This window comes from Amborella trichopoda, chromosome 9 (assembly GCF_054954075.1).
Source record: "Amborella trichopoda isolate Santa Cruz 75 chromosome 9, AtrichopodaSantaCruz75HAP2 v2.0, whole genome shotgun sequence".
NCBI lineage: Eukaryota > Viridiplantae > Streptophyta > Magnoliopsida > Amborellales > Amborellaceae > Amborella > Amborella trichopoda.
This window is the reverse complement of record NC_142344.1, coordinates 9748033-9767197: the sequence shown is the minus strand read 5'-3', so window position 1 is coordinate 9767197 and position 19165 is coordinate 9748033. Positions and strand designations below refer to the sequence as shown.

General features: G+C 36.0%; 1 protein-coding gene across 1 annotated transcript; it reads right to left on the bottom strand.

Moving 5' to 3' along the window:
* Positions 1-632: 632 nt before the first annotated feature.
* ROPGEF1 (rho guanyl-nucleotide exchange factor 1) lies at positions 633-9234 on the bottom strand. Its single transcript, XM_011630631.3, has 7 exons — positions 8647-9234; positions 7865-7981; positions 6688-6842; positions 6519-6593; positions 6044-6337; positions 2107-2475; positions 633-1482 (listed from the first exon to the last, which is right to left on the bottom strand). The coding sequence occupies exons 1-7, from the start codon at positions 8951-8953 to the stop codon at positions 1054-1056; spliced, it is 1746 nt and encodes a 581-aa protein (XP_011628933.1). The 5' UTR covers positions 8954-9234; the 3' UTR covers positions 633-1053.
* Between the last annotated feature and the right edge of the window lie 9931 nt (positions 9235-19165).

Below are 19165 nucleotides of genomic sequence, written 5' to 3'. Positions count from 1 at the left end.
TCCTGCTAAATAATTCCCCCACCCATCCAAATTAGTTGGAAATGAGAACAATTATTACCGCACGTCTTGAGCCGGTCCCATAAGAAAACTACGGAAACACGATCGCGGGAGCATGCATAAGTAGTAATAGCATATTTGATTGCAAGGCTGCATGTCGTACATGTGAGCATGCAGACCATCATGGGTCTTCTAAGTTCCCAGTGGGAGCATACTATAATCCGGCAGATCATAGAAAAGCTGTAGGATCACCATCCGATGGACGGTGATAGAGAGAGCAGGACACGCACCGTTGCAGAATCATGTCCCTCCCGGTCCATTGCAGAATCACACCTCTTCATTGCCATCCATTGTTTCATTCATTGCCATCCATTGTTTCATTGTATGGTGATGACCCGACATACAATGATGACCCGATTGACTCTGGCTCTCCATAGCTGATTGCATCACTGAACACTCCCTCATTGACAAGCAAAAATAGTGAGAAACCAACCCACTCACCAAGAAGTAAGAATGAGACTTTCCTCTAAACTTAAACACTGTAATTTCCATGCTACTTTCTGAGTGTACAAGATTAATGGGTGCATACATGCCTGCTGGGGTCACATCTCATCATTCATTATCGCATAGACAGGTTTATAAAAAAAGTCATGAAAAAGAAGCTTATAATTGCAATGAAACCCGATGATCCATAGATGAACAAACAAGATCCAAATGATACTTGCCCATCCATATATAACACATTATCATGATAACGATCGTGGTCATAGTCATCATCATAGTCATACATTTGCAATAATACCATCAATTAGTCGCGGGATTGTCCACAAAAAGACTATATATTTTTTATACATGGAGGTTGCAATCATTCTCATTCATGAAATGTTAGATTGGATGGCTTCAGGTGAGTCACGGAGTGTGAGAATATTTTTTTGAAACTGTCTATTCAATAAAACTCTTACAACTGCTCATTTTGAAATTTAAACTTTAAAATAACAATAATGATTGTGACCTCTATGTATAAAAAATAAATGATCTTTTTTTTAGACAATACCATCAGTCACGCTCCGGAGGACTAACGCGAGCCTTCCTAGTTCCCAAATTTCCAGCATAGGACCACACCTTATCCATGTCGGAACCCACCAATTTCTCCCCCCTGCATTGGTTGGGCCGGCCATTTCCACCAGTCGAAGGGGAACGAGGACCTCTAGTGGGGCTTCCTATAACTGGTGTGGACGAACAAAAGGTTGGTGTTGCAAAAGGCGAAGCATAAGGGGTGTTTTGGAGAGAAAAAGGGCTGGGTGAGATCTTCTTCTGTACGGGAACACCACCCTTTCCGACCCTTGCCATTGGAGAAACAGTTGCAACTGCTGACCTCTTGATTGCATCATCCACATAAATCAAATCATCAATGCGAGCTACGATATTGAAGGCCAAACTCTCCAGGACCCTCGAGTAGCTTTCAAGGATTGACTGACCAACGTCCTGTTAAGGAAGATAATAGACACAAGCTGTTTGATTAGACCAAATAGAAAGAAATTATATGGAATACTCAAATCTGAGAAGAATACAGACCATCAGGGTCTCCATTATCAATAATAATGATGAAGGGCGAATAGAGAGTGGGACCCACCAGAAGGGGAAATTACGTCCCCTATGGATCCCACTCTCTCCATCACCATCGGATGAAATGGGTTATGCTTTCCATGGTCTATCAGATCACAGCACATCTTCCCTGTCGTAAAATAACAGTTAATGGTAAGTGCACCATAGCCCAATGGACATTGAGATATCCGGTACTCCAAGATATTTCCATTGTACACTCCCACTGACAGATGATTAGCAATTAACTATTCCCTGGTGAATGCCACTGTGTTCCCCACTGTCAATCTCCAATCAGCTTTCATGGGAAAAGATAGCAGATGCAGCCTTGGAGTACCATGGAACATTGTCAATTGAACTATGGCAGCAGTTTTCCATCAATAGAGCCAATTGATAAAAACTTGAAAAGAAATTTAGCAAGAATATAGATGCACTAATTGGATTATACACATCTACAGAAATTTAGTTCAATCTAAGTGAAAGAAGAGAAATTTAGAGAGAAGATGCCTTGTTGTACTGGATCTTGTTCATGTCCAAAACTGTTTGAGAGAGGCCAGGATAACGAATCCTCAAGCTACGTAGGAGGGTCTCAGCCCTATGCACAAAGAGTTGGGCTCTGTCGTAATCACATACGAAACCCTTGACCTTGCCACTCCATGAGAGCCTTCTTGGTGTTTGCTTCCCACTTTTCTCAAGGCGTGGGCGTTTCTTTCTGTACTTTCGTCTCCAAACATGTATGGCAGCTTCAATACGATTTGCAATCTCAAGGGTGTGGTGTTCCGATGAGAGATCCAAGCAGTCGAGAAGGCATTCAGGGGAGAACTGGTCAGCTGTTATATAGCGATAGATTATCTCACCTAGGCAAGACTTGCCACTCTGTCCACAAGAATGAATGAACAAATGACATGGTATCAACATCCAAATCAACCATACCATGCAGAATTGATATCTATCTGTTAATCTTTTCTGTGGTACAAACTTTATAGAGTTGATTGATCTTATAGCACTCAACATGAATCTTGGTTGGACAATCCCTCAGAAGGAGATTGTACACATAGTTGGCAAATGAGAGAGAGATAGGTACCAAGCATACAATAATTGAAGAACCATGTTACAAATACTCTTTCAAGTAAAGAATGACCAGCCAACAAAAGGAAAAACGTGAGAACTTATTTCTAATAGGACAAAGATATGCTGATAAGTACACGATCTCCAAGTTTTAAGTAGAATACGGAGTTAAAGATAAAGAATATTCAAAGAAATTATATTTTATTCAAACATCATCTTCGTCGTCATCATCATCGTCATCCGAGTCTTAACCCAACTATTTGGGATTAGCTACATGAATCATGTTCTGCCATTCAATTAGACTACGAATCACATTATCGTTTCCCGCTACTTCCATCCATGCCCTTTGGGGCTTTGCTCTTCCTTTTAGAGAGCCTTCCACTTGAACTACATCACCCCTTCCTAACCGGTGTTGCTCTAGGTTGACATAGTATATGACCAAATGACCTACGTCGACTTTCCCTCACTTTATCGCCTATTGGGGCTACTACTAAGTTCCCCGAAAATTATATTTTGTTCAATATGTTTCTAATTCTTAAGATGGAAGGTTTTAGAATCTGAGCTTACAAATATAAATATCAACTGAACACTCTCTAGTTGGATGAGCTACAACTACACCTAGCAAGCAAATCAAGTACAGTTAACCACATTGAAGGACTTAACTACAAAGAAATAAAAACTTCTCCCATCCAGCATGAAACTATGACATAACGTTTCATGGGGTCCGATTCTATTAGACAGGAATCCACAAGCTAATCCAACCATAAAGTCAAATTCAGATAAATATTTGACAGAGATTCTAATCAATCCAATAATCAGAGACATGAAATGTGGACTCAAGCACTACAAGTAGGTGGGTGAAATTAAAGCCATTACAACAGAATGGAACCATGTAAAGGCCAGGTCACTTGAAGAAGGCAGTTGATCAAGAGCCACACATCACATCAGGTTCTTCAGTTGATAACCACAGGCAACACTAGATAGAATCAAAGTCTCAGAAGTATCAGCAAGAGGACATCCTTAAATTACCCAAAAACAACATTGGGAAATTCCTTGATGGGAAGACATCAGATCTCTGCACTACTCCCAGTGCTAAATGGCATAATTTCCTGGGAAAATATCTTCATATCCCCTATTTGTAGGTTTCATTTGTTGATAAACCTAAAGTTTCAAAAGATATCTTCTAACCCCTTGGCCACTTTAAACCTATTTTTACACATAAACAAATGTGAGAAACACATGCTCTTTCTAAACCCAATCCTTTCTCTCTCTTCATTTATATACCCCAAACTTCTCTCTTTCTCTCTCTCTTCCTGCATCACTCACTCTCTCTCTCCTGAATTTCTCCAAACACCTCCCTTCTTTTTCCTTCTGGTAACCATTCACCTCCATGAAGCCCTTCTCTCTCTAGAAATTTGGGAGGATGGCTTTTGGAAAAGACACGTCTTTTTAGATTTGTTTGGCCTAAAAACCAAGTTTAAATTAGCTCAGGAGGTTACAATAAATAAAATCTACAATTTTTATACCCCAAGATATCTTTTAAAACCTTGGGTCCATTGTGAAATGAAACCTAAAAATAAGGGGTATGGAACCCTTTTTACCTCACCAGGTCTCAGTAATAGAATTAAAAGAGTCACCCATCTCAGCGATTGGGCTGCAGGCTTCCAAATTCTTTAGAACCCAAGATTCAATGGACAATCTCCTTGCATACAACAAAAAATATAGGTTACTCTCCATCATTTTATTTCCTCTTGATAATGTTTTTTGCTCACATGCCTATGGTCTTCTACAGAGGAACCATATTGCTCTTGTTTACAAACTGTACCAGAAAAACTTCCATCACAGGTAGGGTGAAAAGTCATCATGAGTGCATACTCCCACTTTTGGTAGGGATGTTGGAAGAGCTGAGTCACTACCAGTGAATCGCTTCTCATTTCTAGGAGGCAAAGACACACAAGAAACTCATGTGGATTGTCGAACATTTGGGCAACTTGTTGGACTTAACCTAAAGAATGAAAACATAAATTTTTAAATTCTTGGATATGGGGATTATTGTTTTACTTAATGCCACTTCTTCTCCAGAGAGAGGAATACATAGCCTCCTTTAAAATTAACTTTTGCTATATTCAGAAAAAAATTTAATGGCTGGCATTAAGATCTACATGGCATTTCTTTTTCAGAGGGAGTAAATCTACAAACAAAGTCATCCACCGATGATGAAGTTAATTACTTGGCAAACAAACAACACTTCAATCAGCACATTTACTTCGGGTGGTAAGCTTTTTTTAATTTTTTAGTGTCCAATAGCACTATCTTGTTGTGAAGTGAAGTTCTTGTAAAGAGACCACAAACACTGACACAATGACTCAGCCTTAATCACAGGGTACACAAGAACAGATGTACATAGAACATGTGACAAGCTCAAATACAAGCAAAAATATAAAAGTTCATTTAGTAAGAATGAGAGAAGAAAACATGAAGTGAAAGAACAAACGTACACCACTCTTGAAAGGATTATAACCTTGGTCTGTGGACTCTATGCTCCCTTATCTAGGAGAGGATCCAAGAGATTCCATGCAACAAGACCAAAGTTCTGCACTAATGGTGGGCACCGCTTCACTAATTTTATGTTTTAATTAAAATCACATATTGAATACAAAGCAAGTTCCCATTCAAGAACATACATATTGTCCTTCGAAACCTTTGTCTGCATGATAGTTTATGAGATTTTGGCAATTCTGCCCATATTTATGTGAATGTAACTCCTTATGCAAGGAGATGGCATAATATAATCGATGATTCATATTAGAGCAGGCAAGGCATTTAGGCAATTATAATGCTGTGTCATAATGGTTAGAAGTATGAAGCCAGGAACTCAGAGTCTTGATTGAAAAGGAAGGTGATTTTGGATTATCCAGACCTCTTATGATAAATTATAAAAAAATTTATCACATGAACAAGATTGCACAATGCATAAGACCCCAGCATGTCCAATATGCCCTGTTTCCAGCCGCTAATGATCTAGATGTCACTAGAACCACAACAAAATCAGATTACCATAAATTCAGAGGAAAATTCATTCCCATGCTATAAACTTTGTCCCCAGAAAATTGACATAATCACATGACTCTTTTTATTCCAAGATATAGAATGAGGAAGGTTCAAGCAACAAGCAAATGTGGGTGTGTTTTTATGTTGGCATGGAAAGAGCGGGATATATATAAAGCCCCACGAACAAGGTATCAATGTGGATAGTATAAGTTTTGCCAAAAGGAAACATTATCTCTGACAGAGATTCAAATCTTGAAACTGAAAATCAATGCTTAAACAATCTAGACAATTATAAAATGAAAGCAGAAAGAAAATGAGTCAGAACCTTAGGCAAAGTCTCAATATAAATATCAGGAACCTCCATCTCTGCCAGGACATTGCTATTGATAGCCATTGCAGCCTTAAGAATCTGATTCGTGCACTCTCGGGTATGTTGCAACCTCTTCCTTGCATCAATGGACAGCCCATTTGGTGGAACCCTTGGACAGGGTAACCACCATTTCTCTTCTTGCCTCTGAGAAGGCTTCTTAATCAAAGGGTAGCCATCATCCACATTCTCCACTAGTATCCCACGATCAACATACCAAAATTCTTTCTCTTGAAAACTATCGAGGGTCCCCTACATATTAGAACCCAAACTTTACATATCCAACAAAACCAAACAATTCCATTTTCATGTAACATAGTACAAATCACTAAAACTCCATACTGTGAATTAAATAGTACTGTATGATTCGGTAATTATTGTTAAAAAATCAGTTCAAATCATATAGAGAATATAGATGGCCTAGAGGACATACAATTAGCAAGGAGTCCAGCTTCCTAAGTGCAGGAAGATTGACGTACAAGTCTGAGCGAGGTCTAGTTATCATCACCTGGTTCATGAGAAACTATAAGTTTACACAAAAATCATTTCAGTGTTTGTGATTAATCTCACAAGGTAAGGAGATGAGTAAATGCATGGCTGACCTCTAGGATTCCACCTCCTGGAAAATCTTGTGAAGAAGGAATCAATTCAACTATTGAATCACTCACGCACAAAAGCCACTCCATTTCTCTATGCCACATTGCCTTCTTTTGTGGGGCCATGGGTTCTAGCCTCCACAGCTCCCCAAACACCGTAGCTGCCATGAGAAAATTAAACATTGATGCATCGAACTTATACTAAAAACCAAGAATCCAAGCAAGTATTTGAAAACGTGGCCAAGTCAACTCAAACTCAGCCAGTAACTCACCCTGCCGAAATGAATTCAAGGTACAAACTAAGGTATACTAAATACTCTTAAAAATTAGGCATTTTGTTACTGAATCAGTAATAAATAATGTATAAATATTTGTGAATTTTTACAAATATAGTCTTTTAAATAATGTATAAATATAGTCTTTTATGTTTCTAACGACTGTTTGTGAATTTTTCTCACTTTATGCTCTATTTTTCTATTTTCCCCTTTTCGGATTTTTCAGTTTGCAGCTATAAATTAATTTTTCTTCCATCTTCCATCTTCTATATATTTTATTCCATCTTTTGTATACTTTTAACGTTGTTTATAAATTCTATTGATTTTTACTGATTTTTTAGCTTTTATAAATTTACTTTGCAATTTTTGACCCCTTCTTTGGGGGCATACATGACTCGGGAGAGTCCACATGGATTCACTCAAGTTGCTTGTGTTGGGGCTGAGTAATTATAAGTTTATGCAAACAAAACAAGTAAATGGAAGTACAGAGAACTCCCATAACCAACTGGAATATTGATACAAAAGAACCATCCAAAAAGTTATTAGTCACAATTAATTGACCCCATAAATATGAAGATGACAATCCAGACAATAAACATTAAGAGAAGGAAAGAAAACAAAGAAAAACTTTTGGAAACAAAAGAAATTCTCAAATTTTGATAAGAAACATGATTGGATTGTCTATATGTTGTATTTAATAGATTAAAAACAAGGTATTAGGTATTTCCTCCAAAAAAAAAAAAAAACCATTAAGTACAGATAATGATTAAAACCCATGCATCTACAGGTGCACATTACGAAGTGTGGAAACAACAAAAGAGCAATAGTAAATGACTGAAAAATAAAACTCAAAACACAATAAATGATATCCAAGGGGAAACACTAATGAAAGAAAACAAGAGTAATACCAGAGAGATTGGTGATAGCATTTGATATCGCAAGTGCAGTGCATACACCTTTCCCCCCACCCGACATATCCTCCCCAAGTAAAAGCTTTGCAAATCTCTCCTTCATCATCTCAAACTCTAAAAATAATGACCAAATATTGAATCAGAGAAAAAGGAAAGGCGGATTCAGAGAAAATAATAATAATAATAATTTGCTCATCAAATCCATGCAATGGAATTCAGATCCATAGAGAGAGAAGGAACACATAATTACGAGATCAAACCATAAAAAAATTGCAAACCAGATAAGAGAGACAGATTCAGACAGAAATGCGGATTCAGAGAGATAAGAAACGTATTCCAGATCAAATCAACGCATATAGAATTCAGATTCATAGAGAGAGAGAACATAATACCGGATCAAACCAGAATAAAATGCAATCCAGAAAAGAGAGAAAAAATTGCAATCCAGATCACATAATGTCCTGATCAAATATGAGAAAGAAGGCAAGTTGTGCAGATTCAAGAGAGAGAACAAATAATTTCCATATCAAACAGCACTAGAAAAAAGAAACAAAATCTGCAGGTTCAAAGAGAGGGAGGACATAATTTCCGTACTTATTCACATGAAGAAGGAAGAATGTGCAGATTGGGAGAGAGAGGGACAGCACGATTTCCATTTCAAACCAGGGAAAATTGGAAAATTGCGCAGATTCATAGAGATGGAGATCACGTGATCTCCATAAACCCAGAGGAAGATATCAAAACGTGCACAATCAGAGAGAGAGAGAGAGAGAGAGTACCAGATATTTCATTGTCTCGTTTCTCTTTCCTCTGTTCCCATACCACCACATCACCACCAGCAATGGCCGACAAATCAACCACTGGCTTACCAGAATTTGAAAATTCAGGCCATCCAAAAGGGGAAGAACCCCGCGAGCAACTGGTTCCAGCCTCATCCCAACCTGAATTATTTGCCATTTCTCGTCTCCCTGAGAAGCTACTCAGACTCTCTGACTCACTCACGTCAGCGCTCACACTGTAACTCCCACACCTCTCACTACGGCTTTGATCATCCCATGCCTCCTCGTCAGAGGAGAAGCTCGCCATGGCCGCCACTGTTACTGAACTTCAAAACCCGAGATTCACAAATTTCTAATATTGCATGGTCTGCACCCCATTGCAATGACTTCTACTACTCACAGCTCTGAGATCCGCTGATGCACATGTATAAAAAAAACAATGCTGGAGGTGCTCTTCCCTAAGAATAGGTTAACAACAAGTAACAGAGCTTTAAAACGCTAGAATCCTATTTTAATAGGGTTTCAGGTTCCATTAGCCATTGCAACGGCCAACAGCTAATGCACAGAGAGCTCCGAAAATCCCCTGATACAAAAGAGCAATGAAATTGGGTTCCTCTTCTCTAAGAACTAGGGTTAGGGATGGGGTTAGGTTTAGGGTTTGCAGGAAAAGGGACAACACCCACGACTATCTGCAGTGGACTCCACACCAAAAAGCAAAAGGAAGCAGTAGCCATGGCAGACATAGCTTCCGTATCCGTATCCGTACCCGCTATCAGAAGCGTTGGCGGGACCCGCGTAGACGCCTTTTTGTCTTCTGTCGGACACGTCAGTTGCCACGTCATGTCACACGTAGGATTGTATTTGGACTCTGACTTTTCTCGGCAATCCAGCTTTAAACTGCTCCTTTCTTCGAAGGAAATTACGGAAGGACCCCCACACGTCGCATCATGTCGAAAATGACCTCTTTTATTCTTTGGACTTTTCGGCTTGTTTTCTAGCTATGTCTTCCCAAATCAGGATAGGCCGGAAGAGCAGGCGCTATGGAAATGTAGTTTGGATCAGCGATCCGAATTATCTAATAATTAGTGAAATAAGTTTGATTTAAAAAATAATTAGTGAAATAAGTTTGATTTTAAAAATAATTAGTGAAATAAGTTTGATTTAAAAAATCTAGATAATCATAATTAAAACCAGACAAATATATCAAGGGGAATGATTTCATGCAACGATTGAATTAAATAATCATAATTAAAATCGGGCAAATATATCAAGGGGAATAATTTCATGCAACGGTTACATAGTAATATAATGCAACAATCTTCAAAAACCATGTTAGGTCATTTGTTTGATCCAAATTTTAAAATATACACTATTTTCATTCTAATGAACAATCACATAAAAGAAAATGAGAAAATTATGTAAATATCCGTTTTGGTTTCCATTATTACCAAAATACTAAATATTTTGTGTTGTTACTGATATGTCTGTTTTTTTTTACTTCATAACAATTTATTTTTAAAAAAGATGAAATTGTCTATTTTCGGTTTTTCAAAAACCAAAATCAAGACAATTTCGGTTTTTGAAAAACCCAAAATTTTAAATTTTTAGTTTTCTAAGAATCAAAATTTTTTTTCTCTCTTTTGAGTCGTCTACTCTCTCTCTCTACCACTATCAATTATGTGAGTAAAATCCTCCATTGAACTAAGCCTAAAGTCCATAATCTTCAATAATCACCTACTGGATCCTTGCAAGCTTTAGAGGTGGACCCCGTAGCAAGTAAAACCCTAAGTTTCTTGGGTGTAATGAAATTGGGAAAATAAGGGTCTTGTTTGAGCCATTGAGCTCTCTAACAAACCAAATATGAGATCTTGGATCCAAGAGAATAGATCTTGTTTGCAACAGGAGTCTCCTCTGGTTTATCGCCAATTAAGAGGCCCTCCAACTTTTTTGAATTAGGCCCGGCCTCAACCAAAACCTTGTGAGGCTGAGATTGTTTAGAAAATGAAATATGGCTTTGAATCTCATTGAAGTCTTGCTCAGGTGTTCCAAACTTTCCAACTCCAATGGTGCCCCAAGGAACCAGGACAAAAGCTCCAAAATCAAATGAACCCCACCTTGATCTTCATAAACATCATATAAGTGGATCACATTGGGGTGAGGAGAAACATCTTCAACAATCTTTCTCATGACCAAAATCTCATTTGTAAGCAAAGTGTCTGATATCACAACTTGTTTCCATGTGCGTAATCTAGATGATGCTTTGCCAAATCGCGTAGATTGGTTTTTCGGTAGACGAGAGAGAGAATACGCAGAGGGTTCACAAGAGAGAAAAAATTTCAGTTATTGAAAAAAAAGAAAATTTAAAATTTTTGGTTCTTGAAAAATTGAAAATTTAAAATTTTGGGTTTTTCAAAGCGAAATTGTCTTGATTTTAGTTTTTGAAAACTGAAAAATGGATAATTTCATCTTTAAAAAAAAATGTTATGAAGTTTAAAACACAGACATATTAGTAATAACGGAAAGTATTTGGTATTTTAGTAATAACAACAACTAAAATGGATATTTATGTAATTTTCCCAAAGAAAATTTTGAAAAAACAACTTAGAAATTATTTTTTTAGCTCAATTAATATAGGCCGTCCATTTTAGTAAGATGTTTAGATCTAGGCTTTAGAATGATACTTTTTATTTTCAAATTTTTTAGATAATTTTATTATCATTAAATTAACAATATTAAAAAAAAATGATTTTGAATTCATAACAGCCTAGATCTTTAAATTCATCAAATGGACGGTTTAGATTTATTGTTAGAAGGAACTCATTTTGACAACATAAAGGGTGCAAATTAGTTTTTGTTTTTTTTAGATTGATTACTGAGATGAAGAGAGTGTGTGTGCAAAATTTTTGGGTCATACAAATAACACAATCACTGTTTTCTAGAAGCGTGCTTGCATTCTACTATGATACAACTGTTGGCATTAGATCCTTATCCATCTATCATAATCGAACCGCTTCCACATTTCGACGGGAATCGGGTCATTCTCCACTAGTCCACATCCAGATAACTAGTTCTCAATCCAGATTGATGATTCTTTTTGCCAATCAACAACTGCTGAAAATAATGATATGATTTATCATCATCATTATCATCCAAACCTTATCTCAACTATTTAATCTATATAATCATATACAACAATGATATGATTCATATGGTCATGAAAACTCCACAACCTATTTGTCATACCTTCCATGGATAAGTTATGCGATGTTGGAAGGAATGGGCGCCACTAGTATTCACTTAATCGATTGTACGTTCTTGTCCATCGTTTCCCAACCAATGGACGGTGATAGACCCCATGAGTAATGGTGGTTATTGTGACCTTTTCACTTTTTCCTTTTTTTTATTGTAGCCAAAATATATTATTTCTTACAATTTGTGTATCACAATAAGATAATGAGACCACTTAATAGTTAATTATGGGATTTGGATTTCGTACGGTCTAATAGCACCTATCATATGTTGGGGTAATTTAGTCAGGATGACAGGTCCCTCCTTATTTTATAAAATCGTTAACGGTCATTAAATGTGTTAGGTGAATATAAAAACCTAGATCTTAGCTAGGATGTTGGTGGTGCTACCACCACGATCCAAACCCCATTCTCATCAATGTTCGACATCAATAACCAAGTGTGCTAAACATCTTCCCATGCTCCGTCAAATTGAGAACCCTACCCCTCAACCATTTGTGGTTGATACCATATTGTGATGATCGCATTGGTTGGGGCCAATATGCTATAATAGTGTTTGACACCCAGATTGTAGCATAATATCCAAAGCTATATCTATATTAAATTTAGAAAAAAAAAAAGTTTATACAAAGATGTAATCTTAATGGTAGAAGTAAAGTTGCATTAATGTATATCATCGATTTTGTTTGAACGGTGAAGATTTGATGTTGTCTTAAAAGACGAGATGCTATTTTAAAATATGTGTCGAATCTACATTATCTAATTAAAATAAATAATGTAGAATACTATAATCTTACTTCTACAAGGTTGTGCCCTTAGACAAACCACACCCATTTTCCCTTAAACTATCAATGTACCTCCTCATCCCATCCATCCCCTATTTTCTCACTTTTTTCATAAAGTTTGACATCAATAGTTTATCTTATGCCACATGAAGATTAAAAAAAAAGAATGGGAGGAGAATATTTTATATGGTATAAGAGAAATTGTTGATGTCAAAATTCCTGTAAAATAACGAAAAAAAGAGGGAAGGGAGGGGAAAAGGGGATATGTTAATTGTTTTAGAGGGAAACCTGCTTGAAAGAGAAATGTTGGGAGGAGCTACTTTGAAGCAAGTTGTAAATTAGCTGTCCATACGATCTTTTCCCTTAAATTTGATGGACTTGAAATAGAAATGTACAATACAATCCATATAATTTTACGAAATTTTAAACCTTAATACCTTTGAAAAATGAGTGAAATAAAAGCCTTAAATTGCCACCGATTGGGAAAAAGCGGATGATTATGTATGAAGGGACCGAGACCAATCTAGTTGAAAATTGAGATCAGTGGGGCATTGTCCATATCCCCAATAACATGATTTCATAGCTAGTAGCTATGGGTGATTGCAATCTTTTTATGAGAGAGATAAAAATCATCATCAACAGTATTAGATGAGAGATAAAAGAGCTATGGGTGATTGCCATCTTTTTATGCGAGAGATAAAACATCATCATCGACAGCATCATATGAGAGATAAAAAATAAATGGTTTTATTGTATAACTTCCTCTTTATAAAGTTTATAAAAAAAAGAAGCCACTTGTCAATATCCCTGCACCAGTTCCAATAACTTCGCCAGCATGTTTGTGTCCTATCCTCCTTCCAATTAGGTTTTCTAAGTTTTCTCTATAAATTTTGGGGTTTGGACTAGGGTTCACCACTGTAGATTTTCTAAGAGCAATCTGTCAAAAAAATACAGTGCATAATATGGTGACTGAGGAACCTATGATAGAACACACCGCTTACTTAGAATTGGATTGTGGATATCCATCCAAGGAGGAAAAGCAATTCATAACCATGCAAATACGTGCCTTGAGGTACATCTTTCTAAAGGACAAAAATTATATAATAAGGTGTCAATTTTGTATTTTAAGGCGCACCTCAAAAATCAATAAAAAAAAGATTATTCTGACAATGAAAAAAGTTCCAAATAATCATCGACGTCAAGATATATGCATATAAAAATTAAGAATATGGAGTTTTTAAAATAATGTGTTTTGCATCATATAATTTATACCATCCATTTTCAAGTTTTTTAGAGGACTTTAGATTTGCTTCATCCATGCCATTTTTTGAGCTTTAAATTTTAGGTTGAAATACATTTTGAAGCCATTGTAATAGTTTTTGGTACTGAAACTGCATGTTTCGAGGGGATTTAGAGGTACACCTTGCTTTTAAGGTGGGCACCTTGTGTGAACCATACCCCTCTCTAAATCTTGTTTTAGAAAGTCCACTACCCAATACAAATGTTAGGTGAATCACTGAGGCATTTTGCTACAATATGCTTCTTAATGAGTCCATGATGCCTAGGGGGGTGCACACAATGGCATGCTCTCAATTGGGCATCGTAAACATTTGCTTGAACAAGAGAAGGTGCACGTCAGATCGAGGAATGCACAGTATTTCCACAAAGACCAGGGCAAATGAACATCAACATCTGCTCCCCACACCAAGACTGGCGTTATTGTAGCGGGACCGACTGGAAATTCACCCCTTTAAAAACGGAACCACTGGGTCGAGCCGATCTCCTACCAGTTTTGAGTTGGCTTAGAGTTGCCCTGACCATCTCACCACTCCTTAGGTTTCTTCTGTGTAGAAAATGTTTGGAAGCTAGGACCTAGTTGATCTGAATCGGTCGACTCACCTGAATATGTGTCCCTTATGCATCAAACGTCTATCCTTTAGATGGATATAGAAAAAACAAAAAAAAAGTGCATCTATTAAAAAAGGGAAGTAGATGGTGGATAACAAAAATAAGAAAAAAATATTTAAAAAAAAAGAAGAAAAATTCACGATATATGATAATATTATTTCGTTTGAGATCAACGAACTCAAAATTTTGGATCCAAAATCCACCTTTTAAAAGGGAATGTTTGAAGGGGGGACACACATCAATAAGACAGTCAGCCGACTCACAACGTACTTTTTACTTTAAAAGTAAAGAAATCGTTAAGAAACACAGGAACCAAGCAAAAGCAGGAGTCTTTGTTGTGGATGATACCCCACCAGTCCGGAATGGGCTGGGGTAGTGCTAAGGTGGCTCACAACCTTCAAATGGCCGTTGAAAAGAAACCTTTTCAGAAAATTGAAACAACGAGTCTATATTGCCGAGAGGCCCGAGACTAAACATTGAAACAACGAGTCTATATTGCTGAGAGGCCCGAGACTAAACATTGGAAAAGCTAGCCATATTGCCGACCAATTTCCCTATGTGAGGACGGATTTCCCGGTTTCACAATATTATTTTACTTTTTATGCTGTTATGGACCAATTCTCACACAAAATCAATCTGATTTTGTGATCCTGATTCGCCAACCTAGGCTGTTTTTCAAATTATGGGGTGCTCCAACCTACCTAGTTAGTTATTTAAAGCGATGGTTTCGGGATTACGCGAAAAAAAAAAGTTTATATAAGGTTAAGGCTCTAAACAATCAAATTAAGAAATATTTTAAAAAAATTAATAACAAAAATTTTTTTCAATGTTAAAAAACCCTAAAATCCGATCATCTTGATCTTGAGATACATGAACATAAAAAATAATAAACTTTAATAGTAAAAAATAGTGTATCTTGTAATACATTATGTCAATTTTCAAAAAAATTTAGTGTTCATAGATGTGTTTTATATATACATATATTATATTTAATCTAAAAGTTTTATAATTAAAAATAAAAATAAATTTTTAATCCATCATAAAAATTTTGAGTGCGGAAACACTATTTCCGTACTGAAACAGTATTTGAAGACAAGGGTATTTTCAGTGCCGAAACACTAACCACATCCTTAAACAAAACCAAAGGAAAAATAAGATTCATTTGAGGGCGTTTCCGTAATGTAAATGTACCCAAGGGTATCTAACGTGGCAATCATGAATTGTCAATATCTTGAAAAGTATAAAAACCGCAAAGCTAATACGGTGTAAGGGGCATGTAAGTTTGGTTATATTATTTCAATACGCTACCCCTATAATGCATGCGGAGACGAAACGTCCCTTCAAACTGATGTTGATGGACCCGATGCCCTTGCACTGCACTGCACTGCACTGCACTGCACTGCACTGCTCTCGACAAGTACGGGTCCCCACGTTCTGCTACATGGGTCCACAACGAGACGAGCCAAGCTCTACTCATCCCAAGACAAAAGCACGCTAAGGGCAATTTGGGAAAGCATATTCTCTCTATGCATGTTTCGCTATTCTCACCCAAAACATGGGTGAAAGCAACAAAATGTGACTACATCGTTCCCTAGCGTAATAATACGCAAATTTGCTTAATTCTCCCATGAGGCCACATAGCTTTTCCTAATGATATGGCGACTAGTTTTTTCTCTAGTAATGGGAAAAATGCGTTTTCAATATTATAAATCTTCGATTAGCTTTAAAAATATTTTTATTTTTATTTTTAAAATTTAAAGCTTCAAAAATAGTGTCGATCAAACATATTTATGAAAACTTGAATAACTTAAAAATTGACAGTCGAAAAATACATTATAAGATGCCCTATTTTCAAAACTTGAAATCCATTTTTATTCTCAAGTCTATACATCTTAATGTCGAGATGATAAATTTGAAGATATTACGGCATCAAAACAATCTTTTTGAGGTAGACTCTAATTTGATTGTTTAGAGCTTAGGCTCTATATAAAATTTTCCCGATTAGAGTTATAAATGCCCCCCAAAATCAACTTTTTTATGCATCCTATCTCTCAATGTTTTTTGTATTATACCCTGAACCTTAATATTTTTTTTTTTTGTTTTTATCCCCCCAATAAAAAAAGTCAATCAGTTTTGGGATAAAAATGTTTTTTTTCTCTTTATTCCCCTTTTATCTTTTGGGATTGTATACAATGAAACCATTTACCTTTTGATACAAGGTGGCCACAATTACGACAACCAATCGATTTGAAGTTTGATAGCTTGGATGTGTCACAAAGTTCGAAAAATTTTCTTTTGAAATTTGACCTTGGTCAATAGAATAATTGCAACCACCCAATTTCACATTCAATGATCAAGATTAACGTCTCACTTTGTACCAAAGGTAAATAGTCTCGTTCTATACTTTTCCTTTTTTTTTTTTCTCTCTACACCTCTCCACTTGTCCTCTCTCTTTCTCCCTCCACTTGTTTCCCTCTCTCTCTTTCTTTCTTTATCATCCCTCACTCTTTCTCTCTCTATCTCATTTTCTCTCTTCATTTTTTTTATGCGGTCCTGCAAGGAGTGTGCCGGACTGCATAGAAAAATGGAGAGAGAGAGTGAGGGAGGGTAGAGAGAGAAATGGTGAAAGACGGTAGGGAGAAAGAGGGAGGGTAGAGAGAGAGAGAAACAAGGGGGAGAGAGAACGAGAGAGGACATATTGAGAGATATAGAGAGAGATAAGATGAAAAAAAAGAAAAACTGATAATTTTATCCCAAAACTCATTGACTTTTTTATTTGGGGTAAATACAATGAAAAGTAGTATTGGGGTTTAAAGTATAATAAAAAAAATATTATGAGGTAGGATATGTAGAAAGTTGATTTTAGATAGTATCTATAATTTTTTATAAAATTTTTAGATTATGTTGAATGAAAATCTTTTATTGATCAAATACAAACCTTGAGACGAGCTTTGATTTATGATGGAGAATGTTCAGCGGACAAAAAACAACATACCTATATAATGAGTATAGGTGAGATGAGATTGTTGAGATGGATGAGTAACATGACAAGAGGAAATAGAATTTAAAATGAATACAATCACAAAAACTCAAGTGTAAATCCAATAGGCGATAAGATAAGAGAAATTAGACTTAGATGAGTTGGCCACTATACAACGCATACCCAATACAACACTTTTAGAAAGTGCGAGTTAGTTCAAGTATAAGGCTAAAAAAAGAACAAGGGGTAAGGCTAAAAAGATATGGTTTGAAGCAGTGTTTAAAAAAACATTGAGTCGAACCGGACTCGCCCGGTTCAACTCGGGAATCGCCATGGAGGGATCGAATCGCTGTAGGAATCGTCCGGTTCTAGAGAGAACCAGACGATTCTACACAGTGACTCGCCGATTCACTGTATGAAATCGGCGAGTCCCGTGAAGAACACGGGTTGCACAGTGTTCGTCACGGGATTCTTCGAAATTTGTCATTTTTTGATCTTTTTTTTTGTTTTTTTTGGCATGTGATCTAATTTGCAGGCTGTAAACAGCTTTATTCAGCTTTTACACGGATTAAATGGTTGAAAACTTTGGAGTTTTTGGATCACGAAACTTGTATTTTTAGGATTTTTGCCTTTCCTTGTGTTTCATGCCAAATAGGGCATGAATCTTTCAAAATTTGTAGGCATTTTGATCGTAAAGTTGTGCATCAAAACCTTTTGCTACTAATTTGTGATAATCGTTGAGAAAAACAGAGTTTTTTGGAGATTGAAGGCTTCGGTTCACAAAATCAGGTAAGAAGTTTGGGTTTTTTTTTTTTTTCTGCCATATGATTAATTTCACTGCATATTTTGAAGATAATGAGTTCAAATTGTAGGGTTTTTAATCTTTATTGTGTCTATTATGATTTAAAATTTTCAATTTTATGTAATTTGGTCAATTACAGCATGAAATTTGAGATGAACATAGAGATGTCTGCGGAACCAAAATTCCGCTGTTTTTTTTTTTTTTTTTTCCGCCTTTTGTTTTTTTTTTCATGATATATTAGAAATAATGTGTTAAAAATTTAGGGTTTTGATTCCTTGTATTGTTTTTTATCAGAAAATGTACTCAATTGGATGTAATTTATTCACTTAGAGGTGGATTTTTGAGTTAAAATGGCTATGTAAGATGGCTATGTGAAGAACATAATTTTTTTATTATTTTTTATTTTTTATTTTTATTTTTATTTTTTTGTAATCCATGATTGAATTGTTTTTTTTTTTTTTTTTGTAATCCATGATCGAATATTTTTTTTTTTTTTTTTTTGTAACCCATGATAGAATTTTTTGTAATCCATGATCGAATTTTTTGTAATCCATGGTCGAAATGTTTGTTTTTTTTTCTTGTAATCCATGATCGAATTTTTTGTTTTATTTTTTATTTTTGTAACCCATGATAGAATTTTTTGTAATCCAAGATCGAATGTTTTGTAATCCATGATCGAAATGTTTGTTTTTTTTTTTGTAATCCATGATCGAAATGTTTGTTTTTTTTTTTGTAATCCATGATCGAATTTTTTGTTTTTTGTTTTTTTTTGTAACCCATGATAGAGTTTTTTGTA